Source organism: Antechinus flavipes, chromosome 2 (assembly GCF_016432865.1).
Source record: "Antechinus flavipes isolate AdamAnt ecotype Samford, QLD, Australia chromosome 2, AdamAnt_v2, whole genome shotgun sequence".
Classification (NCBI taxonomy): domain Eukaryota; kingdom Metazoa; phylum Chordata; class Mammalia; order Dasyuromorphia; family Dasyuridae; genus Antechinus; species Antechinus flavipes.
In genome coordinates, this window is record NC_067399.1 from 367,654,802 (window position 1) to 367,675,802 (window position 21,001).

At 48.7% G+C, this 21,001-nt stretch overlaps 1 protein-coding gene across 1 annotated transcript in view; it reads left to right on the forward strand.

Annotated features, from left to right (window-relative positions):
- The window catches only part of AHNAK2 (AHNAK nucleoprotein 2), a 123,908-nt gene extending 106,111 nt beyond the window's left edge, over nucleotides 1-17,797 (forward strand). Inside the window, exons 10-13 of the mRNA XM_051973687.1 lie at nucleotides 60-2,006; nucleotides 2,424-7,592; nucleotides 8,010-8,508; nucleotides 8,929-17,797. Coding sequence (XP_051829647.1) covers nucleotides 60-2,006; nucleotides 2,424-7,592; nucleotides 8,010-8,508; nucleotides 8,929-16,964 — 15,651 coding nt within the window. The 3' untranslated portion in view covers nucleotides 16,965-17,797. The remainder of the gene's footprint in view (nucleotides 1-59; nucleotides 2,007-2,423; nucleotides 7,593-8,009; nucleotides 8,509-8,928) is intronic.
- Nucleotides 17,798-21,001: the final 3,204 nt, after the last annotated feature.

Consider the following 21,001-nt stretch of genomic DNA (forward strand, 5'->3'; position numbering starts at 1 on the left):
GTCACCTGCCCACAGTCCACATGCCCAGCGTGAAAATGCCCCAAATGCCCAAAACAGACCTCAAGGCTCCCAAAGTGGACATCACCATGCCCAGTCTGGACGTGTCCCTGCCCAAGGGCAAAGCTGACATCAAGAGCCCTGAAGTTGAGGTGGAGGCAGTCAAGATGAAAGGGGACATTAAACTAGGAGAGAAGGAGGTGGAGGTGAAGGACAGCAAGTTCAAGATGCCCAAATTTAAGATGCCATCCTTTGGAGTGTCTGCCCCAGGCAAAGAAGGAACAGCCTCAGTGGATGTGTCCCTCCCAAAGGCAGAGGTGGATGTCACCCTTCCTTCTGTCGAGGTCGAGGTCAAGCCCGGCGACCTGAGTGTGGAAGTGCCCTCAGTGGATGTGGACGTCAAAGGCCTAGATATTGAGACCAAGTTGCCAGAGGGAGAAGTTCAGCTTGGTGACCTGAAGGAAAAGACTGAGGGTATAAGCCACAAAGGTCACTTGCCCAAAGTCCACATGCCCAGCGTGAAAATGCCCCAGATGCCCAAAGCAGACATTAAGGGGCCCCAAGTGGACATCACCATGCCCAGTCTGGACGTGTCCCTGCCCAAGGGCAAAGCTGACATCAAGAGCCCCGAAGTTGAGGTGGAAGGGGACATTAAACTGGGACACAAGGAGGTGGAGGTGAAGGACAGCAAGTTCAAGATGCCCAAATTCAAGATGCCATCCTTTGGAGTGTCTGCCCCCAGCAAAGAAGGAACAGCCTCAGTGGATGTGTCCCTCCCAAAGGCAGAGGTGGATGTCACCCTTCCTTCTGTCGCGGTCGAGGTCAAGCCCGGTGATCTTAGTGTGGAGGTGCCCTCAGTGGATGTGGACGTCAAAGGCCTAGATATCGAGACCAAGGTGCCAGAGGGAGAAGTTCAGCTTGGTGACGTGAAGGGAAAGACTGAGGGTATAAGTCTCAAAGGTCACTTGCCCAAAGTCCACATGCCCAGCATGAAAATGCCCCAAATGCCCAAAGCAGACATCAAGGCTCCCAAGGTAGACATCACCATGCCCAGTCTGGACGTGTCCCTGCACAAGGGCAAAGGGGACATCAAGAGCCCCGAAGTCGAGGTGGAAGGGGACATTAAACTGGGACACAAGGAGGTGGAGGTGAAGGACAGCAAGTTCAAGATGCCCAAATTTAAGATGCCATCCTTTGGTGGAGGCAAACAGGGGGCAACCTCGGTGGATGTGTCCCTGCCAAAGGCAGAGATGGATGTGACCTTTCCTTCTGTCGAGGTCGAGGTCAAGCCCGGGGACCTTAGAGTGGAGGTGCCCTCAGTGGATGTGGACGTCAAAGGCTTAGACATTGAGACCAAGTTGCCAGAGGGAGAAATTCAGCTTGGTGAGCTGAAGGGGAAGAGTGGCAGTGAAGGTCTCAAAGGTCACTTGCCCAAAGTCCACATGCCCAGCGTGAAAATGCCGCAAATGCCCAAAGCAGACATTAAGGGTCCCAGGGTGGACATCACCATGCCGAGTCTGGACATGTCCCTGCCCAAGGGCAAAGCTGACATCAAGAGCCCTGAAGTCGCGGTGGAGGCAGTCCAGGTGAAAGGGGACATTAAACTAGGAGAGAAGGAGGTGGAGATGAAGGACAGCAAGTTCAAGATGCCCAAATTTAAGATGCCATCCTTTGGAGTGTCTGCCCCTAGCAAAGAAGGAACAGCCTCAGTGGATGTGTCCCTCCCAAAGGCAGAGGTGGATGTCACCCTTCCTTCTGTCGCGGTCGAGGTCAAGCCCGGTGACCTTAGTGTGGAGGTGCCCTCAGTGGATGTGGACGTCAAAGGCCTAGATATCGAGAGCAAGATACCAGAGGGAGAAGTTCAGCTTGGTGACCTGAAGGGAAAGACTGAGGGTATAAGTCTCAAAGGTCACTTGCCCAAAGTCCACATGCCCAGCATGAAAATGCCCCAGATGCCCAAAGTAGACATTAAGGGGCCCGAAGTGGACATCACCGTGCCCAGTCTGGACATGTCCCTGCACAAGGGCAAAGCTGACATCAAGAGCCCTGAAGTCGAGGTGGAGGCAGTCACGGTGAAAGGGGACATTAAACTGGGCGACAAGGAGCTGGGGGCAAAGGACAGCAAGTTCAAGATGCCCAAATTTCAGATGCCATCCTTTGGTGGAGGCAAACAGGGAAAAGCCTCAGTGGACGTGTCCCTGCCAAAGGCAGAGAGGGGTGTGACCCTACCTTCTGTCAAGGCTGGTGACCTGAGTGTGGAGATGCCCTCAGTGGATGTGGATGTCAAAGGGCTAGACATTGAGGCCCAGTTGCCAGAGGTCCAGCTTGGTGACCTGAAGGGAAAGACTGAGGGTATAAGTCTCAAAGGTCACTTGCCCACAGTCCACATGCCCAGCGTGAAAATGCCCCAAATGCCCAAAGCAGACATCAAGGCTCCCAAAGTGGACATCACCATGCCCAGTCTGGATGTGTCCCTGCCCAAGGGCAAAGGTGACATCAAGAGCCCCGAAGTCAAGGTGGAAGGGGACATTAAACTGGGCGACAAGGAGGTGGAGGTGAAGGACAGCAAGTTCAAGATGCCCAAATTTAAGATGCCATCCTTTGGAGTGTCTGCCCCAGGCAAAGATGGGGTTGCCTCGGTGGACGTGTCCCTGCCAAAGGCAGAGGTGGATGTGACCCTTCCTTCTGTCCAGTCTGATGACTTAAGTGTGGAGGTGCCCTCAGTGGATGTGGAAGTGAAAGCACTAGACACTGAGACCAAGTTGCCAGAGGGAGAACTTCAGCTTGGTGACCTGAAGGGAAAGGCTGAGGGTATAAGTCTCAAAGGTCACTTGCCCACAATTCACATGCCCAGCGTGAAAATGCCCCAAATGCCCAAAGCAGACATCCAGGCTCCCAAAGTGGACATCACCATGCCCAGTCTGGACGTGTCCCTGCCCAAGGGCAAAGGTGACATCAAGAGCCCCGAAGTCAAGGTGGAAGGGGACATTAAATTGGGCGACAAGGAGGTGGAGGTGAAGGACAGCAAGTTTAAGATGCCCAAATTTACGATGCCATCCTTTGGTGGAGGCAAACAGGGAGCAGCCTCGGTAGACGTGTCCCTGCCAAAGGCAGAGATGAATGTGAGCCTTCCTTCTGTTGATGTCGAGGTCAAGCCCGGGGACTTGAGTTTGGAGGCTCCCTCACTGGATGTGGACATCAAAGGCTTAGACATTGAGACCAAGTTGCCAGAGGGAGAAGTTCAGCTTGGTGAGCTGAAAGGGAAGAGTGGCAGTGTAGGTGTCAAAGGTCACTTGCCCAAAGTCCACATGCCCAGCATGAAAATGCCCCAAATGCCCAAAGCAGACATCAAGGCCCCCAAAGTGGACATCACCATGCCCAGTCTGGACGTGTCCCTGCCCAAGGGCAAAGCTGACATCAAGAGCCCTGAAGTCGAGGTGGAGGCAGTCCAGGTGAAAGGGGACATTAAACTAGGAGAGAAGGAGGTGGAGATGAAGGACAGCAAGTTCAAGATGCCGAAATTTAAGATGCCATCCTTTGGAGTGTCTGCCCCAGGCAAAGAAGGAACAGCCTCAGTGGATGTGTCCCTCCCAAAGGCAGAGGTGGATGTCACCCTTCCTTCTGTCGCGGTCGAGGTCAAGCCCGGTGACCTTAGTGTGGAGGTGCCCTCAGTGGATGTGGACGTCAAAGGCCTAGATATTGAGACCAAGTTGCCAGAGGGAGAAGTTCAGCTTGGTGACCTGAAGGGAAAGACTGAGGGTATAAGTCTCAAAGGTCACTTGCCCAAAGTTCACATGCCCAGCATGAAAATGCCCCAAATGCCCAAAACAGACCTCAAGGCTCCCAAAGTGGACATCACCATGCCCAGTCTGGACGTGTCCCTGCCCAAGGGCAAAGCTGACATCAAGAGCCCTGAAGTTGAGGTGGAAGGGGACATTAAACTGGGACACAAGGAGGTGGAGGTGAAGGACAGCAAGTTCAAGATGCCCAAATTTACAATGCCATCCTTTGGAGTGTCTGCCCCAGGCAAAGAGGGGGCAGCTTCCATGGACGTGTCCCTGCCAAAGGCAGAGGTGGATGTGACCCTTCCTTCTGTCCAGTCTGATGACTTAAGTGTGGAGGTGCCCTCAGTGGATGTGGACGTCAAAGGCCTAGATATTGAGACCAAGTTGCCAGAGGGAGAAGTTCAGCTTGGTGACCTGAAGGGAAAGACTGAGGGTATAAGTCTCAAAGGTCACTTGCCCAAAGTCCACCTGCCCAGCATGAAAATGCCCCAGATGCCCAAAGCAGACATTAAGGGGCCCGAAGTGGACATCACCATGCCCAGTCTGGACGTGTCCCTGCACAAGGGCAAAGGGGACATCAAGAGCCCCGAAGTCAAGGTGGAAGGGGAGATTAAACTGGGTGACAAGGAGGTGGAGGTGAAGGACAGCAAGTTCAAGATGCCCAAATTCAAGATGCCATCCTTTGGAGTGTCTGCCCCAGGCAAAGATGGGGTTGCCTCGGTGGACGTGTCCCTGCCAAAGGCAGAGGTGGATGTGACCCTTCCTTCTGTCCAGTCTGATGACTTAAGTGTGGAGGTGCCCTCAGTGGATGTGGAAGTGAAAGAACTAGACATTGAGACCAAGTTGCCAGAGGGAGAAGTTCAGCTTGGTGAGCTGAAGGGGAAGAGTGGCAGTGTAGGTGTCAAAGGTCACTTGCCCAAAGTCCACCTGCCCAGCATGAAAATGCCCCAAATGCCCAAAGCAGACATCAAGGCCCCCAAAGTGGATATCACCATGCCCAGTCTGGACGTGTCCCTGCCCAAGGGCAAAGCTGATATCAAGAGCCCTGAAGTCGAGGTGGAGGCAGTCCAGGTGAAAGGGGACATTAAACTAGGAGAGAAGGAGGTGGAGATGAAGGACAGCAAGTTCAAGATGCCGAAATTTAAGATGCCATCCTTTGGAGTGTCTTCCCCCAGCAAAGAAGGAACAGCCTCAGTGGATGTGTCCCTCCCAAAGGCAGAGGTGGATGTCACCCTTCCTTCTGTCGCGGTCGAGGTCAAGCCCGGTGACCTTAGTGTGGAGGTGCCCTCAGTGGATGTGGACGTCAAAGGCCTAGATATTGAGACCAATTTGCCAGAGGGAGAAGTTCAGCTTGGTGACGTGAAGGGAAAGACTGAGGGTATAAGTCTCAAAGGTCACTTGCCCAAAGTCCACCTGCCCAGCATGAAAATGCCCCAGATGCTCAAAGCAGACATTAAGGGGCCCCAAGTGGACATCACCGTGCCCAGTCTGGATGTGTCCCTGCACAAGGGCAAAGGGGACATCAAGAGCCCCGAAGTCAAGGTGGAAGGGGAGATTAAACTGGGCGACAAGGAGGTGGAGGTGAAGGACAGCAAGTTCAAGATGCCCAAATTCAAGATGCCATCCTTTGGAGTGTCTGCCCCAGGCAAAGATGCGGTTGCCTCGGTGGACGTGTCCCTGCCAAAGGCAGAGGTGGATGTGACCCTTCCTTCTGTCCAGTCTGATGACTTAAGTGTGGAGGTGCCCTCAGTGGATGTGGAAGTGAAAGAACTAGACATTGAGACCAAGTTGCCAGAGGGAGAAGTTCAGCTTGGTGAGCTGAAGGGGAAGAGTGGCAGTGTAGGTGTCAAAGGTCACTTGCCCAAAGTCCACCTGCCCAGCATGAAAATGCCCCAAATGCCCAAAGCAGACATCAAGGCCCCCAAAGTGGACATCACCATGCCCAGTCTGGACGTGTCCCTGCCCAAGGGCAAAGCTGATATCAAGAGCCCTGAAGTCGAGGTGGAGGCAGTCCAGGTGAAAGGGGACATTAAACTAGGAGAGAAGGAGGTGGAGATGAAGGACAGCAAGTTCAAGATGCCGAAATTTAAGATGCCATCCTTTGGAGTGTCTTCCCCCAGCAAAGAAGGAACAGCCTCAGTGGATGTGTCCCTCCCAAAGGCAGAGGTGGATGTCACCCTTCCTTCTGTCGCGGTCGAGGTCAAGCCCGGTGACCTTAGTGTGGAGGTGCCCTCAGTGGATGTGGACGTCAAAGGCCTAGATATTGAGACCAATTTGCCAGAGGGAGAAGTTCAGCTTGGTGACGTGAAGGGAAAGACTGAGGGTATAAGTCTCAAAGGTCACTTGCCCAAAGTCCACCTGCCCAGCATGAAAATGCCCCAGATGTCCAAAGCAGACATTAAGGGGCCCCAAGTGGACATCACCATGCCCAGTCTGGATGTGTCCCTGCCTAAGGGCAAAGGCGACATCAAGAGCCCCGAAGTTGAGGTGGAAGGGGAGATTAAACTGGGACACAAGGAGGTGGAGGTGAAGGACAGCAAGTTCAAGATGCCCAAATTTAAGATGCCATCCTTTGGTGGAGGCAAACAGGGGGCAACCTCGGTGGATGTGTCCCTGCCAAAGGCAGAGATGGATGTGACCCTTCCTTCTGTCGAGGTCAAGCCCGGGGACCTTAGAGTGGAGGTGCCTTCAGTGGATGTGGACGTCAAAGGCCTAGATATTGAGACCACGTTGCCAGAGGGAGAAGTTCAGCTTGGTGAGCTGAAGGGGAAGAGTGGTAGTGGAGGTCTCAAAGGTCACTTGCCCAAAGTCCACATGCCCAGCGTGAAAATGCCGCAAATGCCCAAATCAGACATTAAGGGGTCCAAAGTAGATATCACCATGCCCAGTCTGGATGTGTCCCTGCCCAAGGGCAAAGCTGACATCAAGAGCCCCGAAGTTGAGGTGGAAGGGGACATTAAACTGGGTGACAAGGAGGTGGAGGTGAAGGACAGCAAGTTCAAGATGCCCAAATTTAAGATGCCCTCCTTTGGAGTGTCTTCCCCCAGCAAAGAAGGAACAGCCTCAGTGGATGTGTCCCTCCCAAAGGCAGAGGTGGATGTCACCCTTCCTTCTGTCGCGGTCGAGGTCAAGCCCGGTGACCTTAGTGTGGAGGTGCCCTCAGTGGATGTGGATGTCAAAGGCCTAGATATTGAGACCAAGTTGCCAGAGGGAGAAGTTCAGCTTGGTGACCTGAAGGGAAAGACTGAGGGTATAAGTCTCAAAGGTCACTTGCCCAAAGTCCACCTGCCCAGCATGAAAATGCCCCAGATGCCCAAAGCAGACATTAAGGGGCCCCAAGTGGACATCACCGTGCCCAGTCTGGATGTGTCCCTACCTAAGGGCAAAGGCGACATCAAGAGCCCCGAAATCGAGGTGGAAGGGGACATTAAACTGGGTGACAAGGAGGTGGAGGTGAAGGACAGCAAGATCAAAATGCCCAAATTCAAGATGCCATCCTTTGGAGTGTCTGCCCCAGGCAAAGATGCGGTTGCCTCGGTGGACGTGTCCCTGCCAAAGGCAGAGGTGGATGTGACCCTTCCTTCTGTCCAGTCTGATGACTTAAGTGTGGAGGTGCCCTCAGTGGATGTGGAAGTGAAAGAACTAGACATTGAGACCAAGTTGCCAGAGGGAGAAGTTCAGCTTGGTGAGCTGAAGGGGAAGAGTGGCAGTGTAGGTGTCAAAGGTCACTTGCCCAAAGTCCACCTGCCCAGCATGAAAATGCCCCAAATGCCCAAAGCAGACATCAAGGCCCCCAAAGTGGACATCACCGTGCCCAGTCTGGACGTGTCCCTGCCCAAGGGCAAAGCTGACATCAAGAGCCCTGAAGTCGAGGTGGAGGCAGTCCAGGTGAAAGGGGACATTAAACTAGGAGAGAAGGAGGTGGAGATGAAGGACAGCAAGTTCAAGATGCCGAAATTTAAGATGCCATCCTTTGGAGTGTCTTCCCCCAGCAAAGAAGGAACAGCCTCGGTGGATGTCACCCACCCTTCTGTTGCGGTCGAGGTCAAGGCCGGTGACCTTAGTGTGGAGGTGCCCTCAGTGGATGTGGACGTCAAAGGCCTAGATATTGAGACCAATTTGCCAGAGGGAGAAGTTCAGCTTGGTGACGTGAAGGGAAAGACTGAGGGTATAAGTCTCAAAGGTCACTTGCCCAAAGTCCACCTGCCCAGCATGAAAATGCCCCAGATGCCCAAAGCAGACATTAAGGCTCCCAAAGTGGACATCACCATGCCCAGTCTGGACGTGTCCCTGCCCAAGAGCAAAGCTGACATCAAGAGCCCTGAAGTTGAGGTGGAAGGGGACATTAAACTGGGACACAAGGAGGTGGAGGTGAAGGACAGCAAGTTCAAGATGCCCAAATTTACAATGCCATCCTTTGGAGTGTCTGCCCCAGGCAAAGAGGAGGCAGCTTCCATGGACGTGTCCCTGCCAAAGGCAGAGGTGGATGTGACCCTTCCTTCTGTCCAGTCTGATGACTTAAGTGTGGAAGTGCCCTCAGTGGATGTGGATGTCAGAGGCCTAGATATTGAGACCAAGTTGCCAGAGGGAGAAGTTCAGCTTGGTGACCTGAAGGGAAAGACTGAGGGTATAAGTCTCAAAGGTCACTTGCCCAAAGTCCACCTGCCCAGCATGAAAATGCCCCAGATGCCCAAAGCAGACATTAAGGGGCCCCAAGTGGACATCACCATGCCCAGTCTGGATGTGTCGCTGCCTAAGGGCAAAGGCGACATCAAGAGCCCCGAAGTTGAGGTGGAAGGGGACATTAAACTGGGCGACAAGGAGGTGGAGGTGAAGGACAGCAAGTTCAAGATGCCCAAATTTAAGATGCCATCCTTTGGTGGAGGCAAACAGGGGGCAACCTCGGTGGATGTGTCCCTGCCAAAGGCAGAGATGGATGTGACCCTTCCTTCTGTCGAGGTCGAGGTCAAGCCCGAGGACCTTAGAGTGGAGGTGCCTTCAGTGGATGTGGACATCAAAGGCTTAGACATTGAGACCAAGTTGCCAGAGGGAGAAGTTCAGCTTGGTGAGCTGAAGGGGAAGAGTGGCAGTGTAGGTGTCAAAGGTCACTTGCCCAAAGTCCACATGCCCAGCATGAAAATGCCCCAAATGCCCAAAGCAGACATCAAGGCCCCCAAAGTGGACATCACCATGCCCAGTCTGGACGTGTCCCTGCCCAAGGGCAAAGCTGACATCAAGAGCCCTGAAGTCGAGGTGGAGGCAGTCAAGGTGAAAGGGGACATTAAACTGGGTGACAAGGAGGTGGAGGTGAAGGACAGCAAGTTCAAGATGCCGAAATTTAAGATGCCCTCCTTTGGAGTGTCTTCCCCCAGCAAAGAAGGAACAGCCTCAGTGGATGTGTCCCTCCCAAAGGCAGAGGTGGATGTCACCCTTCCTTCTGTCGCGGTCGAGGTCAAGCCCGGTGACCTTAGTGTGGAGGTGCCCTCAGTGGATGTGGACGTCAAAGGCCTAGATATTGAGACCAAGTTGCCAGAGGGAGAAGTTCAGCTTGGTGACCTGAAGGGAAAGACTGAGGGTATAAGTCTCAAAGGTCACTTGCCCAAAGTCCACATGCCCAGCGTGAAAATGCCGCAAATGCCCAAATCAGACATTAAGGGGTCCAAAGTAGACATCACCATGCCGAGTCTGGACGTGTCCCTGCCCAAGGGCAAAGCTGACATCAAGAGCCCCGAAGTTGAGGTGGAAGGGGACATTAAACTGGGTGACAAGGAGGTGGAGGTGAAGGACAGCAAGTTCAAGATGCCAAAATTTAAGATGCCCTCCTTTGGAGTGTCTGCCCCTAGCAAAGAAGGAACAGCTTCAGTGGATGTGTCCCTCCCAAAGGCAGAGGTGGATGTCACCCTTCCTTCTGTCGCGGTCGAGGTCAAGCCCGGTGACCTTAGTGTGGAGGTGCCCTCAGTGGATGTGGACGTCAAAGGCCTAGATATTGAGACCAAGTTGCCAGAGGGAGAAGTTCAGCTTGGTGACCTGAAGGGAAAGACTGAGGGTATAAGTCTCAAAGGTCACTTGCCCAAAGTCCACCTGCCCAGCATGAAAATGCCCCAAATACCCAAAACAGACATCAAGGCTCCCAAAGTAGACATCACCATGCCCAGTCTGGACGTGTCCCTGCCCAAGGGCAAAGCTGACATCAAGAGCCCTGAAGTTGAGGTGGAAGGGGACATTAAACTGGGACACAAGGAGGTGGAGGTGAAGGACAGCAAGTTCAAGATGCCCAAATTTAAGATGCCATCCTTTGGTGGAGGCAAAGAGGGAGAAGCCTCAGTGGACGTGTCCCTGCCAAAGGCAGAGGTGGATGTGAGCCTTCCTTCTGTTGAGGTCGAGGTCAAGCCCAGGGACCTGAGTGTGGAGGTTCCTTCAGTGGATGTGGACATGAAAGGCCTAGATATTGAGACCAAGTTGCCAGAGGGAGAAGTTCAACCTGGTGACCTGAAGGGGAAGAGTCGGGGTACAAGTCTCAAAGGTCACTTGCCCAAAGTCCACATGCCCAGCATGAAAATGCCCCAAATGCCCAAAGCAGACATCAAGGCCCCCAAAGTAGACATCACCATGCCCAGTCTGGACGTGTCCCTGCCCAAGGGCAAAGGTGACATCAGGAGCCCCGAAGTCGAGGTGGAGGCAGTCAGGTTGGAAGGGGACATTAAAGTAGGAAACAAGAAGGTGGAGATGAAGGACAGCAAGTTCAAGATGCCCAAATTTACGATGCCATCCTTTGGTGGAGGCAAAGAGGGAGCAATCCCGGTGGAGGTGTCCCTGCCAAAGGCAGAGGTGGATGTAACTCTTCCTTCTGTCAAGGCTGGTGACCTGAGTGTGCAGGTGTCCTCAGTGGATGTGGAAGTGAAAGGACTAGACATTGAGACCACGTTGCCAGAGGGAGAAGTTCAGCTTGGTGACCTGAAGGGAAAGACCGAGGGTATAAGTCTCAAAGGTCACTTGCCCCCAGTCCACATGCCCAGCGTGAAAATGCCTCTAATGCCCAAAGCAGACATCAAGACTCCCAAAGTGGACATCACCATGCCCAGTCTGGACGTGTCCCTGCCCAAGGGCAAAGCTGACATCAAGAGATCCAAAGTGAAGGTGGAAGGGGACATTAAACTGGGAGACAAGGAGGTGGAGGTGAAGGACAGCAAGTTTAAGATGCCCAAATTTAAGATGCCATCCTTTGGTGGAGGCAAAGAGGGGGCAGCCTCGGTGGATGTGTCCCTGCCAAAGGCAGAGATGGATGTGACCCTTCCTTCTGCCGAGGTTGAGGTCAAGCCTGGGGACCAGAGTGTGGAGGTGCCCTCAGTGGATGTGGATGTGAAAGACTTAGACATTGAGACCAAGGTGCCAGAGGTAGAAGTTCAGCTTGGTGAGCTGAAGGGGAAGAGTGGCAGTGTAGGTCTCAAAGGTCACTTGCCCAAAGTCCACATGCCCAGCGTGAAAATGCCCCAAATGCCCAAAGCAGACATCAAGGCCCCCAAAGTGGACATCACTGTGCCCAGTCTGGATGTGTCCCTGCCCAAAGGTGAAGATGACATCAAGGGTCCCAAAGTCGAAGTCGAGGCAGTCACAGTGGAAGGGGACATCCAAGTTGGAGAGAAGGAGGTGGAGGTGAAGGACAGCAAATTTAAGATGCCAAAATTTAAGATGCCATCCTTTGGAATGTCTGCTCCAGGCAAAGAAGAGAAAGCCTCAGTGGACATATCCCTGCCAAAGGCAGAGGTGGATGTCACCCTTCCTTCTGTCCAGGCTGGTGAACTGAGTGTGGAGGTGCCCTCAGTGGATGTGGACGTCAAATTAGACACTGAGACCAAGTTGCCAGAGGGAGAGGTCCAGTTTGGTGAACTGAAGGCGAAGAGTGGCAGTGTAGATCTCAAAGGTCACTTGCCCAAAGTCCACATGCCCAGCGTGAAAATGCCCCAAATGTCCAAAGTAGACATCAAGGCTCCCAAAGTGGACATCACCATGCCCAGTCTGGATGTGTCTCTGCCCAAAGGCAAAGGTAACATCAAGAGCTCTGAAGTCGAGTTGGAAGAGGACATTAAACTAGGAGACAAGGAGGTGGAGGTGAAGGACAGGAAGTTCAAGATGCCCAAATTTAAGATGCCATCCTTTGGTATGTCTGCTCCAAGCAAAGAAGGGAAAGTCTCAGTGGATGTGTCCCTGCCACAGGCAGATGTGGATGTCACCCTTCCTTCTGTTGAGGTTGAGGTCAAGCCCGGTGACCTGAGTGTGGAAGTGCCCTCAGTGGATGTGGACGTCAAAGGCCTAGATATTGAGGGCCAGTTGCCAGAGGGAGAAGTTCAGCTTGGTGACCTGAAGGGGAAGAGTGGTAGTGTCGGTCTCAAAGGTCACTTGCCCAAAGTCCACATGCCCAGCATGAAAATGCCCCAAATGCCCAAAGTAGACATGAAGGGCCCCAAAGTGGACATCACCATGCCCAGTCTGGATGTGTCCCTTCCCAAAGGTGAAGGTGACATCAAGAGTCCTGAAGTCAAGGTGGAAGGGGACATTAAAGTAGAAGACAAGAAGGTGGAGGCGAAGCACAGCAAGTTCAAGATGCCCAAATTTACGATGCCGTCCTTTGGTGGAGACAAAGAGGGAGCAGTCCCGGTGGACGTGTCCCTGCCAAAGGCAGAGATGGATGTAACTCTTCCTTCTGTCAAGGCTGGTGACCTGAATGTGGAGGTGCCCTCAATGCATGTGGAAGTGAAAGGACTAGACATTGAGACCAAGTTGCCAGAGGAAGAAGTCCAGCTTGATGACCTGAAGGGAAAGACTGAGAGTATAAGTCTCAAAGGTCACTTGCCCACAGTCCACATACCCAGCATGAAAATGCCCCAAATGGCCAAAGCAGACATTAAGGGGCCCAAAGTGGACATCACCATGCCCAGTCTGGATGTATCCCTGCCCAAGGACAAAGGTGACATCAAGAGCCCCGAAGTCGAGGAGGAAGGGGACATTAAACTAGGAGACAAGGAGGTGGAAGCAAAGGACAGCAAATTCAAAATGCCCAAATTTAAGATGCCATCCTTTGGAGTGTCTGCCCCAGGCAAAGAAGGAACAACCTCAGTGGATGTGTCCCTCCCAAGGGCAGAGGTGGATGTGACCCATCCTTCTGTTAAGGTTGATGTCAAGGCTGGGGACCTGAGTGTGGAGGCTCCCTCAGTGGATGTGGAAGTCAAAGGCTTAGACATTGAGACCAAGTTGCCAGAGGGAGACGTTCAGCTTGGTGATCTGAAGGGGAAGAGAGGCAGTGTAGATCTCAAAGGTCACTTGCCCAAAGTCCACATGCCCAGCGTGAAAATGCCCCAAATGCCCAAAGCAGACATCAAGGCCCCCAAAGTGGACATCACTGTGCCCAGTCTGGACATGTCCCTGCCCAAGGGCAAAGGTGACATCCAGGGCCCTGGAGTCGAGGTGGAAGCAGTCACGGTGGAAGGGGACATCAAAGTGGGAGACAAGGAGGTGGAGGTGAAGGACAGCAAGTTTAAGATGCCCAAATTTAAGATGCCATCCTTTGGAATGTCTGCTCCAGGAAAAGAAGAGAAAGCCTCAGTGGATGTGTCCCTGCCAAAGGCTGAGGTGAATGTCACCCTTCCTTCTGTCCAGGCTGGTGAACTGAGTGTGGAGGTGCCCTCAGTGGATGTGGACGTCAAAGGCCTAGATATTGAGGGCCAGTTGCCAGAGGGAGAAGTTCAGCTTGGTGACCTGAAGGGAAAGACTGGTGGTGTAGGCCGGAAAGGACACTTGCCCAAAGTCCACATGCCCAGCATGAAAATACCCCAAATGCCCAAAGCAGACATCAACGCTCCCAAAGTGGACATCACCATGCCCAGTCTGGATGTGTCCCTGCCCAAGGGCAAAGGTGACCTCAGGAGTCCTGAAGTCGAGGTGGAAGGGGACATAAAACTAGGAGACAAGGAGGTCGAGATGAAGGACAGCAAGTTTAAGATGCCCAAATTTAAGATGCCATCCTTTGGTTCCTCTCATCGCAGGCTTCATAAATCATCAGTTGATACTCCTTCCTGTCATGAATCTTTAGAGGTTTCTAAGTCTTCTCCTGCTGTTATACATAAGGAACCTGAAGAGTGTGAAGTCAACCTTTGTGAAGGTGAGCTTCCGGAAGGTGAACTTCATGTTGATATTGCATCTTCTCATTTATCTGATTCCCATGATGGACATTCACAGTTTTCTGGGGTTTCACTTCCAGGTTTGAGTTTTACTAAGGTTAGTATCAGTGGTCCCCACACTGAATTTGGTAAAACCAGAGTGAAAGATGACATCACCCTCACAAAGTATGAAGTCACTCTTCCTATGTCAGGATCCCATGTTATTCCTTCCCTCCCTCACCCTGATACCATCCCTATTTTGGATAGACATTCCATTCACCTGAAGTCAGAGGAAGAAGAGTCACAAATCTCTGCTGGCACGTGGGATGAAAGAGTACAACCTCTTTCTTATGACCTTGATGGAATGATTAAATTTCCCAAATTTTACAAACCAAAGTTTGGGGTTTCTGTTTCCAGGCCATTAGAGATCTCTCACCCTCAAGAGCCTCCTAATGTGGCAGCAGAAATGACAGCCCAAGAAGTGCCAATCCTTTTCCCCAAGAAAGAATTTATGACATCATCTGAGACTGTTAAATCATTCATGCATTCTGTCCAGACTTCTCAGGAGGGCTCTGACCAATGGGCAGTAAGTGATATCCAGGATTCAAACATAGCTCTTCAGACAGGGAAGGCAGAAGAAGTCAAGCCTGAATGTACAGAATCAGAAGGGAAGGAAAGCTTCTTCAAAATGCCCAAGTTCAAGCTCCCCTCATTTAGTTGGTCTCCCAAAAAAGAAGCAGCTCCAAAAGGAGCTCCAGGTACTAAGCCAAGTGATATTTTAGACAAAGAACAAGTAGCTGCTGATACAGAAACTCACACCACAAGTGTAGAAACAGACATGGATGTGTCCACTCAGAAAGAGAGCCCCAAAGAAAAGATTAAGAAGCCCCATTTTGTGATGCCAAAGATTGGGCTTCCCAAAGCCAAGGGCTCCAAGGCAGGGATTGGCCTGCAGAAGGAAGCTGAAGAACTCACCCATTCTGATGATGCCCCTATAGAGGAGGGCTCTAAGAAGGTTATAGATACATCTAGCAAAAAAATGGTGCTTGATACTGAAGTATTTCAAATTGTAGCCCCTACAGTCATAAGACAGACTGAATTACAAGTCCCTGAAGATCCTGCCCCAGGGAAGACAACTACTCAGGAGCCTTCAGGTGGTAAAGACAGTGGCAAAGAGCAACTTTTCCTTCCAGTTGTTCAAGTGCCCAAACTTGGCTCTTCTGTTTCCCAAGTCAAGAGTCACAGCATCCATATTTCGGTACCAAAATTGGAGACAGATATGTCCCAACCATCTCCTAAAGTAGACATAGAGACAGTAACCCTGGAAACAGAAACATATGCAGATGTGTTAAAACGCAACATCGATGACAAAAGCTTAAAATTGTGCCAGACTACAGCTGGGATGTTGGATTCAACAATTTCCATGTCTGAAGTCAGCGTCCCTTCTGGAGAAAACACAGTGTCCCTCCTGATGCCCAGTCTGGGGTTTTCTACTAGTGAAATCAAAGATCCCAGGCAAGAAACAGGTGAGATAGTGCTTCCCCAACATGACATGTCTATGCCTAGGCCACAAGCCATTGCCAAAGGTGAAAAAGATGTTGTAGGTTTACCTGAGTCAGAAATGTATCTTCTCCCAGCAGAAGGGCCCATTAAACTCAAGACCTCAAGTACTGAAATACCATCTCAAGTTTCCGTGATTGAAACAAGCCGAGTCTGGGAAGGCTCTGTATTGACTGTTAAATTTCCCAAATTACAAGTACCTAAATTTACCTTCCAAGCTCCCAACACAGAGACTGACATTTTCATCCCCAAAGTGAGAGAAGAAATGTGCCCTGAGACAGATATTGAGATAGCAATCCAAAAGGAAAGCCCAGATGAATGGAGTGCTAAAGTCCTCAAAGCAGTCTCTGAGATTCCCCCTCAGCCAAGCCTTGACCCATTAAGGCCTCCAAAGGATCTTGCCCTCTCTTCAGTAGCCTCTCCTATTTCCAAGGTCAAAGTCCATATTCAGGGTGCCCACATAGAAAGCCAAGAGGTCACCATAGAAAGCCGAGTGACTTGTGAACATGGTGAGCTCCCAAGAAGGGAGACCTTTTCCACTCAAATTGTGAGAGCCTCTGAGATCCCTCCATCTGATATTCAGACACCTTCTTACGGATTTTCCCTGCTGAAGGTGAAAATCCCAGAGTCACATGTTAATCTGGATGTGACAGGCAAGGAACAAGAAACCCTGGGGTATACAAGTTCTACACTCGAGACACAAGACATCTCAGAAGAGAGTTTGAGAAAAGATGAATTGGGAGTAGACACAGATCTGTCATTGGAGGGTGAACTCCAGCCTGAAACAGGAGAACCATATGAAATAATTTCTTCTAGTGCCAGTTTGCCAAAATTGAAAACATTTACATTTGAAGTTCACTCTTCCCATCAATATGTTGATAGCTACTCTGATGAGGAGCCTGCAGAAATCCTGGAATTTCCCCCTGAAGACAGTCATGACCAAATGCCACCAGATGAAGAAAAGGAGCAGAAGGTTCAATCAGAAAGTAAGAAGTCTTCTGGTCTATTTCGATTTTGGCTTCCAAGTATTGGGTTTTCTTCTTCTGTTGATGAGGCAAATTCAGATTCCAAAACTGAAGTATCAAAGTCAGTTCCAATACAAACCCAGCCAGAAAGCATGTCAGATATTGAACCTAAGAAACCCGAGAAAACGGGCTGGTTTCGATTTCCCAAATTGGGGTTCTCCTCTTCCCCAGCCAAGAAGAGTAAGAGTACTGAAGAGAGTGTGACAGAGCCCCCCAAATCAGGATCACAGGAGGAAGCTGAGCAGACAGTGATTTTCTTTGATGCACAGGAAACCTTATCCCCAGAGGAGAGAGAAGGGGGTGAGAGCATCACTAGCACCACCAATGATGATGCTCAAGAACCTGGTGCCCTAGTTACATCTTCTGCAAGAACTGAATTAATCTTACTGGAGGAGGAAGGAAAAACTTCAGGAAAAGCAGGTTCTGGGCATGTGGCCAAATGAAGGGCAAGGGTTTTCTTAGCCATCCAAAGAGAATGACAAACTAAATCAAAAAGCTAAGCCAATAAAAGACCTATCCTGACCACACTTCCCTCTACATCAGTTCAGAAAACTGAATGTGGAAATCAATAAGAAGCTTACATGGGGATCCCTTTGCTGGACATAATAGTGTCTTTTTTCAAGAGGCAAACCTCACATTCTTGAGGGAAGGAAGGCCCTCAGCTGTTCTGAACACCTTCCTGAGCAGTGTTTGTTGTTCCTGAAACAGGGATAGAGAAGCACTAAGATCATGGTAAAGTATAGTCCTCAGAAACTCACCAATAAAAATTAAGTTACAGCTCCTTTGTGCAAAGGGCTGTCATGGTCACTCGGGAATAGGTAGGGCCAGTTGTTGGTTTTGTTTCTATCCTGCTGCTGCTACTGCTTAATGGTGGAAAATCTATTATCCTTCTTTTAGATAGAGCCAAATGTATTCCATGGGATCACCTTTCCTGCAGAACAAAACTCCTTTCTCTCTGTTAGAAGTCTTTTCTATGTCAAGCTTCAGGAAACTGAGAGGGCTAAGCTATATATAGCAGTGATGAAAGAGAGGGGAAGGGATCAAGCCAGGTACCAATGTGGGTGGAATATAGCATTAAGTGGCTTTTAGGGGGCAGGAGAGGTAGGTGAGAGGATATTAAAACATCTGGGAATTGATCCAGATGACAAGTTAGAAAGATCCTTTGGCTGTATCTCACCTTCACAGGCCATTACTGTGGTTCACACTCTTGCTGCTTGTAACATGTATGAGGCACTGAATGAGAATCTCTACAAGAGAAATAAATGCTATAACACCATTATTGGAACTGCTGATTGTTTCTGTTTCAGTGGGTGGGAAGGCAGGGTAGACCGAAATCCCCATTCTTTTAGTCTTCCAATCCCCTTCCCCCTTCCTCTCTGGTTTCTCTGGATAAGAGATTGACAAAACACCTTTGAAAAGTCAGAAATAGATTTCACAGAGTTCAGTTGTGACCATCCCTTTCCCCAAAGTCCTGCTTATACTTAACTTTGGACCCAAATTACTTATTCTTTACATTGCTACCACATGCTTGAGTCCAACTCAAACACATTTTCCCCCAATATTTAATTTTTTCTAAATACAGGTAAATATAGGTAAAGATAGTTTTCAACATACATTTTTGTAAGACTTTTATGTTCTAAATTTTTTTCTTCCCACCCCACTGTGATAAAGATTATATACATACAATCCTTTTAACCATATTTCCATATTTATCATGTTCCATATTTATCATGGCTGCAAGAAAAGTCAAACCAAAAGGGGAAAAGGAACGTGAAAAAGCAAACAAAATTGAAAATATTATTCTTTGATCCACATTCAGTCTCCATAGCACACTCTCTGGATGTAGTTAGCATTTTCTATCCCAAATCCATTGATCATTGATCCTTGAATCATTACCTTGTTGAGAAGAGCCACGTCCATCATAGTTGATTATCACATAATCTTATTACTGTGTACACTCTAAACACATTTTTAAAAGGCATATTTTTTTAATATGCTTTGATTTCTCCAAAGTATGCCTTTTTTCTACCCAGTGATTTACCCCTTATAATTTTTTTTTTAAAAAAAGTAGAAGTTTAGACCAAACGAACTGACACATCAATTGAGTTTGACAACATAGGCAATATTCCATACTCACAGATCCTTACTTTTACAAAGAGTGAAGAGAGATATATTAAATCTTCCAGGTCAAGCTTGGTTATGATAACATCTAGCATTTGCATAGCATTTTAAAGTTTGCAGAGCACTTTTCATTTTTAATTCATTTGACCCTCACAACAATCCTGTCTGATAATTACAATTATTATTCCTGTTTGTTTTTTGAGGAAATTGAAGCAAACATGTTAAGTAGTTTCCCCAGAGTCACACAGCTAGAAAGTATGTGAGGGAGGATCCAAACTTAAGTATCTCTGACTCTTGCATGCTATCCACTGCCACCTACTTGCTAAATATAGAATATTTTTGATCAAATATACTTCTAAGAGAATTTTCTTTGTCATTGTTTCCTCTGAAACAATGCCACAAAAAGAAATGGGTACAAAAAATGTACATTTAAATTCTCAGAAGGAAAATCTTATGAAAGTCAATTCTTGTAAAATGAGTGTGTTGGACTTAATGGTTTCAAAGAATCTTTCCAAGCCTGATCTTCTGTGTTCCATGTTTTTTGTGAAGCCATACCATAAAGAAGGGTCCCTAGTACCCAAAGGTGATGGAAAGGTTTGCAGACCATAAGGCTGGTACCTGCCATTCACACAGCATTGTAGGAACACCCTTGAATGGATGGCAGCATTTATTTTGGATTTGCAAACATGAAACTGCCAATGACCAGCACAAATCTAGCACGGATTCTTTCCTGAGTCAGAGTGAGGTGAGATCAAGGGCTAAGTGTCCCCTAAAGGGCCTTCACACACTGGGTCTTTGGGAATCTTATTCTTGAAAGGGTGTGGGATTTAGAATCAGAGGATTAGAGCTGAGAGGAATCTTAAAACAGAAATCATAGAAAGTCTAAGCTGGAAGGAATCTTAGAGAATAGGATGTCAGAGACATTAGAGGAGAGACTAGAAAATATATGGAGTCAGCATTGTACAGGGGGGAAAAGCATTGACTATAGAGTCAGAGGATATGGGTTCAAATCCCATCTGTGGGATTGTGGACAAGGTACTTAATATCTTTTGGTCTCAATTTCCTAATCTCTAAATTGAGGGGGTTGGATTATATGACCTTGAGGTCCTACACGGATCTATGATACTATGTTATCCTGAAAGGGATCTTAGCTTATAGAATGATAGAGCTGCTTTTTGTGGTTGGCAAGGAACTAGAACTTGTGTGGACGCCCCTCAGTTGGGGAATGTCTGAATAAGTTATAGTATATGAATGTAATAGAATATTTTTGTTCTATAATAAATGATGAGCAGGCTGATTTCAGAAAAGCCTGGAAAGATTTACATGAATTGATACTAAGTGAAGTGAGCAAAACCAAGAGAACATTGTACACATGAGAAAACAAGATTATGTGATGATCAACTGGAATGGACTTGGCTTATCTCAACAATTCAGTGATTCAAGGAAATTCCAATAGACTTGGACTGGAAAAAGCCATCCTTATCCAGAGAGAATTATGGAGAGCAAATATGAATCGAAGCATAGTATTTTCTTTTTTAAATTTTTCAATAGTATTTTATTTCTCCAAATGTATGAAAAGAATGTTTTTGACATTCATTTTTGTAAGACTGTGTCCCAAATTTTTCTCCCTCCCTCCTCAAAGTAGCACGTAATCTGATATGTTAAATAAGTGCAATTCTTTTAAATTTATTTCCATATGTATCATGTTGTGCAATAAAAATCAGTCACAAAAAAGAAGAAAAATAAACCAAAAAAGGTGAAAATACTAATTTTGGGGGGGTGTTATTGTTTTATTTTTACTGTTATTTTTTCTTGTGTTTGATTTTTTTTTTGTTGTTGTTGTTCTTTTTTCCGTTGTTGTTCTTTTTTCCTGATTTTTCTTTTCCAACATAACTCATATGGAAATATATTAAAAATTGATTATACATGTATAACCTAAAAAAAAAAAGACAGAGATGGAAGACAACTTAGAAATTATCCCTTTAGTGGTGCAAAAGATGAGGCTCAGTGAGAAACATCATACAGTGAGTTGGTGACAGAATTGGAATTAGAGCCTTGATGTTCATTCTCTCAAGCCAGTATTCTTTCCTTTATCCTTCCCTCTTCCTAGATAGGGAAAAACACTCCAGAATGGAAGGGATAAGCCCATAAGTCACACATCTGATTGAGGAGGAGGCAGAAAATATGGCTTTCTGTGAAAAGGAACACGGAGAGGAACAGACATGGCAACAAGCTGGACTGGAAGCTGGGAGGACATCTAACAGGTGTCTCATGGGCTGACTCAGAAGGTAGAGAGCTTCTACTGGGTCTGTATCTCAAAGAAATCATAAAGGAGGGAAAAAGACTCACACATGCAAAA